Source organism: Nicotiana tomentosiformis, chromosome 1 (assembly GCF_000390325.3).
Source record: "Nicotiana tomentosiformis chromosome 1, ASM39032v3, whole genome shotgun sequence".
NCBI lineage: Eukaryota > Viridiplantae > Streptophyta > Magnoliopsida > Solanales > Solanaceae > Nicotiana > Nicotiana tomentosiformis.
Genome location: NC_090812.1, coordinates 147622130 through 147633507, shown reverse-complemented (window position 1 = coordinate 147633507; position 11378 = coordinate 147622130). Strand labels below are relative to the sequence as shown.

The following is an 11378-nucleotide window of genomic DNA, read 5'->3' as shown; positions in this document are numbered from 1 at the left end:
GACTTCATCATTGAACTAGATTCTCTCCTGATGGAAATATGTTGAAAGAGGGGCGTACAGATAACTACAAAATGAAGAGGATCGTTTATGAGGCAACACAGTTAATTAACCAAGCTAATGTCTCCCTTAATCATTGCTATAGGGAGGCTAATCAAGTGGTGGACTTCTTAGCTAAATTGGCTTCAACCACTTCTGACAGTAACATTTATTTATCCTTTCATCAACTCCCTAGGGGAGCCAAAGGTCCATTCATTATGGACAAATTTCAAGTACCTAGTATTAGGACAAAGTATGACAAGGCTAATTTCTTTGTAAGTTGAACTTGTTTAGTATAGTTCACACAGTGGTGAAGCTGTAGATTTCGCATCTGTGGTTATTGGAAGGATACTAGTATCCTTGTGTTGTAATCTTTGGAGGTAAGGCCACCCCCTACTTTTTTAAAAGATAAATACAACACACCTAGTATACAACTAGGAAATTATATTTTTTTTTTTAAAAGAAAAGGAAACGGGGTCAAATTTGTTTCTGTATTATCCGACATTGAGAAATTTTATTATTTATTAACTTTTGATTTAATATTGTTCCCCCTTTAGGAAAAGCTATCATTTTTGCACTTGACTCTAAGAAAGCGCCAACTTGAAGGTTTGTAAACCATAGTAAAAAGTTGCGAACTAAATTTGGACCTTTTTAAAAAAAGAAAAATTGGATATGTGGAGTCAACCATTTAACGATGGAGCTCGGCTCAAATACAAGACGATTAATTACTAACGGCAAAGATTTGAATGGACCAAAAGGATAAGGAAGAAAAAATTGAATAATTTCAAATAATACAAGGACAAATTTGAACATTTGTTGAATTCGAATAATACAGGTACAAATTTGAACATTTTCCCTATAGATCAATATCTTCAATTTCTCGATCATTCCACATATTAAAACCTCCAGGATTTGATTCTTGAACTGATGACTCTCCTGACCAACCAGTGTAAGGCATATCATAATCAACTTTAACCATTGCAATCTCCTCATGAGCAGAAACTCCACCTGAAGGGGAATTTGAAGTCATCCCAATTCCAGTAGTATTATTATGATACCCACCAGTACTATAACTCCCACTTGAACTTCCTCCATTGTTATCTATCACAGATGATGAAGATCCCATATTGTTCATCAACCCATGCAAGAAAACTGGATTATTACTCTGAAGATAATCGTTATACATTTGGTGAGATTGTTGGTGGTGGAGTTGCAAATGTGTTTGAATATAACCTTGGTGAAACTGTGAACTAAAATCTTGATTTTGGAGAGTAGTCAATAAGGGTTGCTGCATTAAAGGGTAAGTTTGAAAAGCAACTCCAGAATTATTTGAGTTTTCATATTGATGAAAAGTAGTACTTGAGTTTAAGGATATCATTTCTTGATCACGTTTTCTAGAGGATTCAAAGGCTTGTGTTTCTTTAAGCCTTTTAGCAGCTCCACCACCAACAGGGAGTGTGTTGCTTTCAAGAATGGCTTTCACATCATAACGATTCATCTCGAAATTTGTGACTGCACATAAGCCTCTGAACTTTATTGCAGCTACGTCATATGCTTCTGCAGCTTCCTCCTCAGTACCTGCATGCATAGGCGGATGCAGCTTTAGGTTAACGGGTAACATTGAATTTAGTACTTTCTAAGTGAAGTATAAATTTAATTATGTGTAGTAATTCTACTTCGACCAAGAGTTTGCGAGTTAAAGTTACCCAAGAGTAAGGTGGAGAGTTCTTGGCGGGAGGAAGCCGAGGGTCTATCGGAAACAGCATCTATCCTAGGATAGGGGTAAGGTCTGCGTACACACTACCCTGCCCAGACTCCACTAGTAAAATTATACTGAATTTTTGTTGTTGATGTTGTTGTAACATTAATTCACTAAAATATATTCTCAAATGATCTTTCTTATCCTTAAAAGTAATACTCATTCGTTCTACTATTATATGACGTTATATATAATCGAAGAATCTAACAAGATTTTCTCTGATTACAACTTTTTCATATGGTATCTAAATATATTTAATTTTAAAATGTTGTAACTTATATTTCTTTTAATGTAGGTTTTACTTATGTAATTTTTATTTTTAAGAAATTAACATGTTGATTTGAAACTGAAAATTAGAAGATCTGACCCTAAATCTCTTCATACGTTTTGAAATAGATGGGTTATAGTTTCTCCTTCTAATGAAAGAATATACTGCCTTTGGTGCATCTTATGTATCATTGTATCCTTTTTAGTTCGTTCGAAAAAGATTATATTTTTTATATATATTTAAAAGCTCTTTAATCTTACATTCACTTTTACTTTTTTATGACTTTTTCTAATAGGAGTGAGAGCATATTTAAGATCACAATATTATATATTTACATAGGTGATAAAAGCTTTTCGTTTTTCTTAGACTCAATGTTCAATCAAATATCGCCATACAAAATGTAATGAGTCACTATATATTTTGCTGTAGTATATTAAGTTTTTTCCTTTTTTATTTTGCTATTTCTTTTGTTTATCCTAATACTATGATACTTTTTTTTATGTGCGCAAGGTTCATGCAAGAGATTAAAAAATATTTACCGAAAGTTCCCAAGTAGAGATCTTTGTTACCAGCAACTCTGCCTATTCTTGCTTGCCATCTTCCATGCTGATGATGCCTGATCCCACATATATGTATATATCATGAGAAGAAGAATTAGAAAGAAGAACAATATTTATTGAATTTAATTACTTTTCAATGGGAGAGAAAGGTAAAGGGTTTATGTATATACCTAGTTACACCACGATACATGGATGCACCCCTGGAGAACCCAGTACTCTTCCTGAAATTTAAATTAAGCAAATAAATGTTTAAGTAACTGATTTAGAATAATCAGTACAAGTAATAGCCCATTTACAACATTAGTTCGAAAAAAAATAATAATAAACATATTCGTAGGCTAAGAATGAGTTAATTAAACATTTTAATAAAGCTCTTACCTTCTTATAGAAGCAATAGATTCTTGCCTTGTCATATGCTTCATCTCTTCCACTTCTTTCTCATAGTTGTTAATCTGCACTCATTGACCAAAATATAGAAGACTATTTTATTAAATAACCATCAATTGATCGGTGAATGTAGCATAAAGTTAATGGGTTCAATTAAATCCAATATTTTTAAAACTAATTTCAAATGTGTAATTGGTTCAATGGTACGAATTTATAAGTTAACTCGACTAATTTAAATGTTGGATTCGCCCTTGGAACTAATTACATTTTTCAAAATGTTCTAAGTAAAGACCTACTGGAAAATTAGTAGTGGTAGATGTTCCCCAATATTTCAATGCAGCAAGATCATAGGACCTTGCTGCTTTCTCCTCCTTATCGTAACCTCCTGGCCAATTAAAAAAAAATGTATTAAATAAATGTTCTTCTCAATAATAAAATGATAGTTTAATCTTGAAATATCACAAACTACTTACCCAAATACACTGCAAGTGAAAACAAATTTTTTGGTAGCCACCCCAAAATAACACAAAGAAATGAAAAAAAGAAGTCAGCAAAAGTTGAAGAAAACAAAAATTAAGCTAAATAATAAGTCTTAGAATATGTAGGTACCCATCAAAAAAAAAATATAACTCTTAGAATATAGGTATAGCATTTTACCTTGACGACCCTTCCTTGACTGTCCTTCCCTTCTACAGCTATTATCCCATAAATGTGCTTCATATCTTCCTGTCCATCTATGCCTACATTTCCCAAACAAGCAAATTCAAAGGGTTTTCTACATAAATAGTTGGAAAAAAAAAATTAACTTATATATACTGACTGATACTGTGTAAAGATTGTTTGATATTATCATTGTCGTTTCATCTGTGATAGCAGGTTAGTTAATATTTTTTTTAAATTATCTTAGAGTGAGGCAAAATACGCAAGCGCGAGCAGTATGACATATTATTTTAGTATCAACTGCCCATCCCAAAATGGAATAGGATGGAAGAAAGAATGCAATCAATGACCTCATTGTGTAAAGATCTTTTACAAAGTCAATACATAAAACTTGAATTCTTAAAAAAAGATAGGAAGAGATAGAAAGAGAGAAGAACGAAACAAACGCTAAAAATGAATAACTAGTTTTACCTGGTTACACCTCTATAAATTGATGTTCTTTGTCCAAAAGTATCTGAAGTCCTTCTAGGTGCAGCTTCCACAATACTAGTATTACTATTTTCACCACTAGTACTACTAGCTCCTGCAGTGGCATTGGCACTTGGGCTAGCACAAGTTTCACTTGTTGAGTTCTTACCACTCCCCATTGACAATGTCAAAGATTGCATATTACAAGCATTTTCCTGAAGATCATAAGTGACATTTAGCATTGGCATTAGGTTTGTGTTAGGGAAGAGATAATCCGAATTATCATTGGCTTGGATTTCGCTGTAAGAAACTAATTCAGATTCGTGTCCCGATTTACTGACTCCAAGAAAGTCAGCAACCTTTGGTACTTCATTGCCTCCTTGAGTTTCACTAAAATTCCACTCTGAAGAAGAACGTGTTGAAGCTGTTAGAGAGAACACGCTTTTAATTAGGTAAATTTTGTGTTGAACAAAAGGGACACGCGACAAGAGAACTTATTGTAGATGTTACTATACCTTGGTTTTGGAAAGGGTTGTCAATGGTTTCAGTTACTAGCCCTAAAGAACGAGACTCAGTTGTTTGTAGATGTGGAGAAAGATGGAAAGATAGCCAGTTGTTTGAATTCATGGAGCCCATGATATTCTTGCAAATTTCTTTAACTATATGTTGAGCTTTAAATTTTTGTGCTTAATGGATCAATTCTCGCACATGCCTGGAAAGAACAAGAAAAGAATTAGTGAGCAAATTAAATGATGAATACATTATTATCAGCAGATATAAATTAAAATAGAAGAAAATGAAACTGACAAAGGATCTATTGAACTCCCTATCTTTCTCACTTTCTCCCCTCTGTTTGACTATCTCTTAACTTATCCCATTCTTTCATCCAAACACAAAACTGTACTAGTAGAGAGAGTGGGGTGGAAAGGAAAGAGAAATAAATACTGAGAGAGTGAGGTATTTAAATCTCTTTTCTCCTTCTAAACTCCTTTTGGAATATTAATATTGGAAATGAAGAATATGAATCTAATCAACAATTTCCAACACTTCATTACTAGGACTCATAGATAAGGATGGGATTGATGGAGGATCTAGCTAGGTGCAGGGGGTTGGCATAAATGTAAGGAGTTTTAAGTTCATACACAGTGTATATTAGCACAACTAGATCAATTATAAAATAATTACATATAAATTTATATGCTAAATATTACTCCCTCCGTCTCAATATATAAGGGTACTTTTTGTTCATCGATAATCAATTTGATTAGTCTTTGAAGCTAAATTAAATTAGATAAACTTAATATTCTAATATTAAAATTTAAATTTTCAAAAACTATATGAAAAATATTATAAGTTGCATTTTTTCTCAATGTCAAATTGATGAAACAATACATCTTAAAATAATGGTCAAAGTTCACATAATTTGAATCTCGAGAAACTAAAAGTGTCACGTAATTGGGACCGAAGGAGTATTATAATTGCATGGTTAACCTAGTAAAATTGGTAACTAACATTATTAACTTAATATTTTTTTTTTAGGTGAAAGAAATTTTTTATTGATCCCCACGAGACAAAAGTTACTTACAAGTGATATTTGCAATCCATAATCTATAATATATCCTATCTAGCTCAATGTCAAAACTATATCTTTATTCTCTTCTCCTTGAGCATCCCTACTAGGTAGGTTTGCCCCGTTAGAAGCTAGTCCTATACTATTGCATAGTCATTGCTATTCTCTATTTGTACAATTGATTGATCCACTCTATTTCTTTCCTATTCTTCCTGTTGGCTTCTATGAGTTGTAGTGTGTATTTGCTATCCTCTTTTAAGCTCTTCCATATCTTTGTTGGCAATGGTACTTTCTGATTCCATAGTGCTTCATTCCTTGCTCACCGTATCCCATACATTACTGCTGTGATGATTAAGGTCACGAATTCTCGGCATATTCTCCGTTTTATACATCTACCCATTTTCCTCCAAATGTTCTGCATATCTACTTGCTTCAGCTTTATTCCTAGCCAGTTGCATAGTTCATCTATGTACATTCTAGAGAATTGACACGCAAAGTACAAATAATGATATAACATGTTAAATTATATTGATATAATAAAAATTACACCGTCAATATAAATATCTTTAATTTTAATAAAATATAATAACAACAAAGGGCACCCCCCAAACCGAGAACCCCAACACCCCCCCCCCCCAAAAAAGGGTTAACCAATATTCAAACCATTTTCAACTTGGTTTATTGGGACTCTCTTAAACTCCTCGTTATGGGTAATTAATGACACCCCAAAGCCCAGCATTCCCACACTAGGCAAATTATCTCTCTTAAACTAAATTTTGACAGTCTACGTAAAGTTACCGACCTCTCTCCTTCTTCACTCGTGCAACCGGTTGAAAATTGACCGAGCCAGTCAATTTATTCTTTTGTCTAAAAGTTAGGTAAAAACTTTTTGTGATACTCCTCCCTTTTTCGCTTTTATAAGGGGGAAAAAAAAGAGGAAAAATACACATAAAACCTCCAAAAATAATTAATCAGTATGAACATGAGATCATAAAGTTACGTTACATATTCCTATAATATGCACAATCACATTAATATTAATAATACTCAATGTTTACTATTGCTTTTGACAGTGTGTAAGTGAAGGTGAAAGTAAGATACTTTACTCTTTTTAACTATACTTTTCTTGCAATTTGTCTCCTTTTATTAATCTATAGTTTTGACAAACAGCTGTGTGAAAATATAGTTAAAATGAAAAGAAAACCCATCCTTAGAAATCCGTTGCATTGTTGCATTGAAAAAGGAATGTAACTAGTTTGAAATAAATGAAAAGGTTTTGGATACCCTTTTCCTTTTTTGGTTAGAGAAAGATACTAAGATGAAAAGAATAGAATTTCAGAACTAAGGTATTAGATATACATTCTCCCGATGGACAATTAGAAAAAATAAAGCAAAAGAGCATAACAATCAATTAGTCAATTGACAAATAACTCGGTGTATTCGATTCCAAGTCATTACAATACTACATTGCTTATAAATAATTTATCTTTTAACCAGCTTATGAGCTCAATAAAAATAAAAATAAAACTTGAAAATCTCATGCTCTTCCCTATATTGTCATAGAAGATATATAGTACACAGACTAAAACAACTTGTGCAAACGCTCGATATAAGTGTAAGAATTATTACTACATTTTAATCGTAACTGTTATAAGAATATATTTGTCTATCATTGATTGTGCAAAGTTTCCAAAGGAGTTTATAATGTCTTGGGCCACCCTATCCATAACTTTAACGTTTTGGATTAGATTCTTCTAACCAATCTCTCTTCAATCTCATAAACACAAAAGACAAAATATATATTCAGTCTACGTGTAAACTCAAGAATCGGGTTACATGTGTGGGAGGGTGTTATTTGCACCTTAAGGTTGGAAAAGAATTGCTAGTTTTGGAAGAATTTAATTTGTTACCCTAAAGGATGCACCACTAATATGCTATGTTAAAAATAGCAATCTCTTTAAATGACCTAATAGTATTAGAGTACTAATGCATGCGTACGAACATGCAATATTCAAATTGAAATATCCAACATGATGAATACAATAAAGGTACTGCAAAAGAGTAAGATTTACTCTGTCTCAATAATTATAATAAGAGAACCAAATTTAAAAATAACAAAATCGGAGAGAAGTAATTAAGAGATAGGTGAAACAATTTGTTTTGGGTTTCCCAAGTAGAAATCTGTTGACCATCTAATTGGAAATCGCACTCGTCAAAAGATTAAAACCAATTTTTATCTGCTTATTTTAATTTCGTTTTAACTTAATGTTTGTTTCGTCACTATTTAATTAGGAGTACTTGTTTCTTAAATGCATGTCCTCTGTAAAAAAAGTCTCTAATGTGTCAGTGTCTTCTGTCTTCCACTCAAACTCTCAGTCTCACTCAAAAAAATCAAATTTTCAAAGACCACATTTATTTGAAACTATTATAGTATTTGGGGAATTTCTTTGACTATAATTTTCTAATTACTTTTTAAATATTTTTATTTATTAAGTATTATGACATAAAGTTCATTTTATGTTGTTTTAAAATATATAATTTTATTTTTTAAAAAATCAAGATTTTAATCGATCCGCCAAAAATATTTCAACCGCTAGCCAAATATATAAAAAAACAAATATGTATAAAATTTGTATATTATGTGTTTTATATTTTAATATAAAAAATATATATTTTCTGAGTATTATTTTAGGGGGCGACTATAAAATGTATCGTGCATCTGAATTCACATCGAAATTTAGTAGCCTGACCCTCGTACTACAAATTCCTCCACATACTATGGACAAAGTGAGTAATAATTAACACAAAATGATCATCTTTAATGATAACCCAATAAAATTTGATTGAACCCCAGCATCAGAGTATGGTACATATGGTTAGACTATAATCTTTTCATATGCTGATGATCGAAATTAAAATTGTGTACTGGTAATATCGGGGGACAGAGTTTTTCCTGATTCCCTGATGACAAAACAAAGGGGAAACACGACTCGACATGATTATGGTTGAGGCCCAAGAACCTCTCGTATCGAAACCCGAGAGAAGTGAACGATGTCTCTAAGATCGGGCACGGTGAAGTAATATGTCACGAGCCGACTTTCTTACACTAGCCAGCGGCACCGAATAGCCCGTGCGGCGCCTGCAGCTCCCCTCGCTGCAGGCCAGCCTATCACCTTTCCCAGATTTTTCAAGCACGATCATGTGCCCGTGGTGAAGCTTGACTAGAAGGCATGCTCCAATTGTGCCGCCCGTATGATGTTTAGGCTCTTGGCCTCGACAAGTTGTGGCGCTTCTCGTCTTAGGATCATAATCCATGCGCGCCCTAGGGGTTGGCTAAGGACATGTCTTGTCCCTCGCCTAGAACTGAGCATCGCTCTCGCATGCACATCTCAATCCTCAAGCTTGACACTTTTCTCGTGCATCCGCACGCGGCTTGTGCCTCGCCCGAGTAAGGCAACCTTTAGTCCTTGGCCATTGTCATGTGTATCTTTAGTAGCATGCCCATACATAGCCCTCGCGACACAATTCTATCCCGAATAGTGTAGTGTCGCCCCACAACTGTACGTTTAGGCCAACGGACCCTTGCTCGCATGGCTGAACCCAAGCCATGCTTACGAGTTGACACATGATTCCCCTAAGATAGGTGCATCAAGTATCCAATCGGCACGGAGGTCTCTGTCCAACACTTCGGAAGCCCGCAGGGCATACCATCCCACACATCGAGCCTCCAATGCCCGTTTGATGCCCAACTCTATCCTGAAGGCATCGCGTCGTCCATAGAGTTCCCTAACTCGTATGGATACCTAGGACACTCCTTTGAGTCGTCCATGCAGGCCCTTGAGGTTTCCCCTCAAGGTTGCTCATTAGATACGGCTTGGTGGCAGCACGTATGGGGGAGGTAGGTTAAGCTTTCAACACCTTTACTCTCCCTATATATGCTTAAAATTAAAAGGCCCAAGTTTCCTGAGTAGACAGGTCAACGTCAGAGAATCATAAGAGCCTTTTCCCACCGGTTCCGAATAAAGTCACAACCACAAAATATGGGTTGTGACATCCTTCCACACTCATTATGTCATCGACCCCGATGACACATCAAGGCCTACGACATCTCAGAATCTGCCCCCTCAGGTATGTACATCGCGGCTCCCTTTGTCCTGTGGGTTGGACTTCCTCGAACTCCTGCTCAAAAGGAGTCGTGCCCCATGCACTTCTCCCCTAAGTATCTTCCAAGCGTGCCTCTACACTTCACCTCCTTTCGGTGTTCACTTAGAAAGTGCCTCCGCACTTGCACCCTCTATTGTCTAACTTTGTGGTTGACCCACACTAGTCAACCACACCATGACCCTCACGGCCTTTATGTCCATCTGAAGCTCTTCCTTTAATGATTACACATGTCACGGGATGACTTTCTTACGCTCGCCGGCGACACCGAATAGCCCGTGCGGTGCTTGCAGTTCCCCTCGCTGCAGGCCAGCCTATCTCCTTTCCTAGGTTTTCCAAGCACGATCCTGTGCATGTGGTGAAGCTTGCCTAGAAGGCGTGCTCCAACTGTGCCACCCGTATGATGTCTAGGCTCTTGGCCTCGACATGTTGTGGCGCTTCTCGTCTTAGGATCATAATCCATGCGTGCCTTGGGGGTTGTCTAAGGACATGTCTTGTCCCTCTGAGCATCGCTCTCGCGTGCACAGTCCAATCCTCAAGCTTGACACTCACCTCGTGCATCTGCACCCGGCTTGCGTCTTGCCCGAGTAAGGCAACCTTTAGTCCTTGGTCATTGTCATTTGTATCTTTAGTGGGATGCCCATACATAGCCCCTCGCGACACACTTCTATTCTGAATAGTGTAGTGTCGCCCCACAACTGCACGTTTAGGCCAACGTACCCTTACTCGCATGGTTGAACCCAAGCCATGCTTACAAGTCGACACATGATGCCCCTAAGATAGGTGCATCAAGTATCCAATCGGCATGGAGGTCTCTGTCCAACACTTCGGCAGCCCGTGAGGCATACCGTCCTACACATCGATCCTCCAGTGCCCGTTTGGTGCCCAATGCTAGCCCGTAGGCGTCGCATCATCCATAGAGTTCCCTAACTTGTATGGATACCTAGGATGCTCCTTTGAGTCATCCAGGCAGGCCCTTGAGGTTCCCCCTCATGGTCTCTCATTAGATACGGCTTGGTGGCAGCACATATAGGGGAGGCAGGTCAAGCTTTCAACACCTATACCCCCTTATATATGCTTAAAATTAAAAAGCTTAAATTTTCTGGGTAGACAGGTCTACGTCGGAGAATCAGAAGAGCCTTTTCTCACCTGTTCCGAATGAAGTCACAACCCCAAAATGCGGGTTGTGACAAATAGACCTAGACCAATATAGCTTCCAGACCTCGAAAAACACGGAGAACGGTTATATATGACGAGTAGAGGGCTGTAATATTCGCCCTCAATCAGATATTACGGCACGAATCCCGTCCAATATCAACTGCAAATTGACATTTACCGAAAAAAGAAGATTTTTATATTATTTAGACTTGTACTAGGACTGCAATTCTCCTACTATATAAAGGGGAGAGTTTCTTTTATTTTAACACATTGTGACATGAAAATCAAAGCAATAAAAGTTTATTTTTGTCTTCTAGCTATCGTTCAAAGTGTTCTTCATTTGTTCTCTTC

General features: G+C 36.2%; 1 protein-coding gene across 1 annotated transcript; it reads right to left on the bottom strand.

Annotated features, from left to right (window-relative positions):
- Positions 1-796: 796 nt before the first annotated feature.
- LOC104104555 (AP2-like ethylene-responsive transcription factor PLT2) lies at positions 797-5238 on the bottom strand. The gene is made up of 10 exons (XM_009612673.4): positions 4946-5238; positions 4654-4850; positions 4142-4541; positions 3668-3750; positions 3484-3492; positions 3307-3395; positions 3002-3075; positions 2794-2844; positions 2603-2679; positions 797-1614 (listed from the first exon to the last, which is right to left on the bottom strand). Exons 2-10 carry the CDS (start codon positions 4772-4774, stop codon positions 893-895), a joined length of 1626 nt encoding a protein of 541 aa, XP_009610968.1. The 5' UTR covers positions 4775-4850; positions 4946-5238; the 3' UTR covers positions 797-892.
- Positions 5239-11378: the final 6140 nt, after the last annotated feature.

Coding starts and splice junctions, on each gene's coding strand:
- LOC104104555 (XM_009612673.4), bottom strand. CDS start 4,774: ATGGGCTCCATGAATTCAAACAACTGGCTATCTTTCCATCTTTCTCCA. Junction 4,542..4,653: donor CAACCCTTTCCAAAACCAAG/GTATAGTAACAT, acceptor GTTCTTCTTCAG/AGTGGAATTTTAGTGAAACT. Junction 3,076..3,306: donor CTACCACTACTAATTTTCCA/GTAGGTCTTTAC, acceptor CAATGAGTGCAG/ATTAACAACTATGAGAAAGA.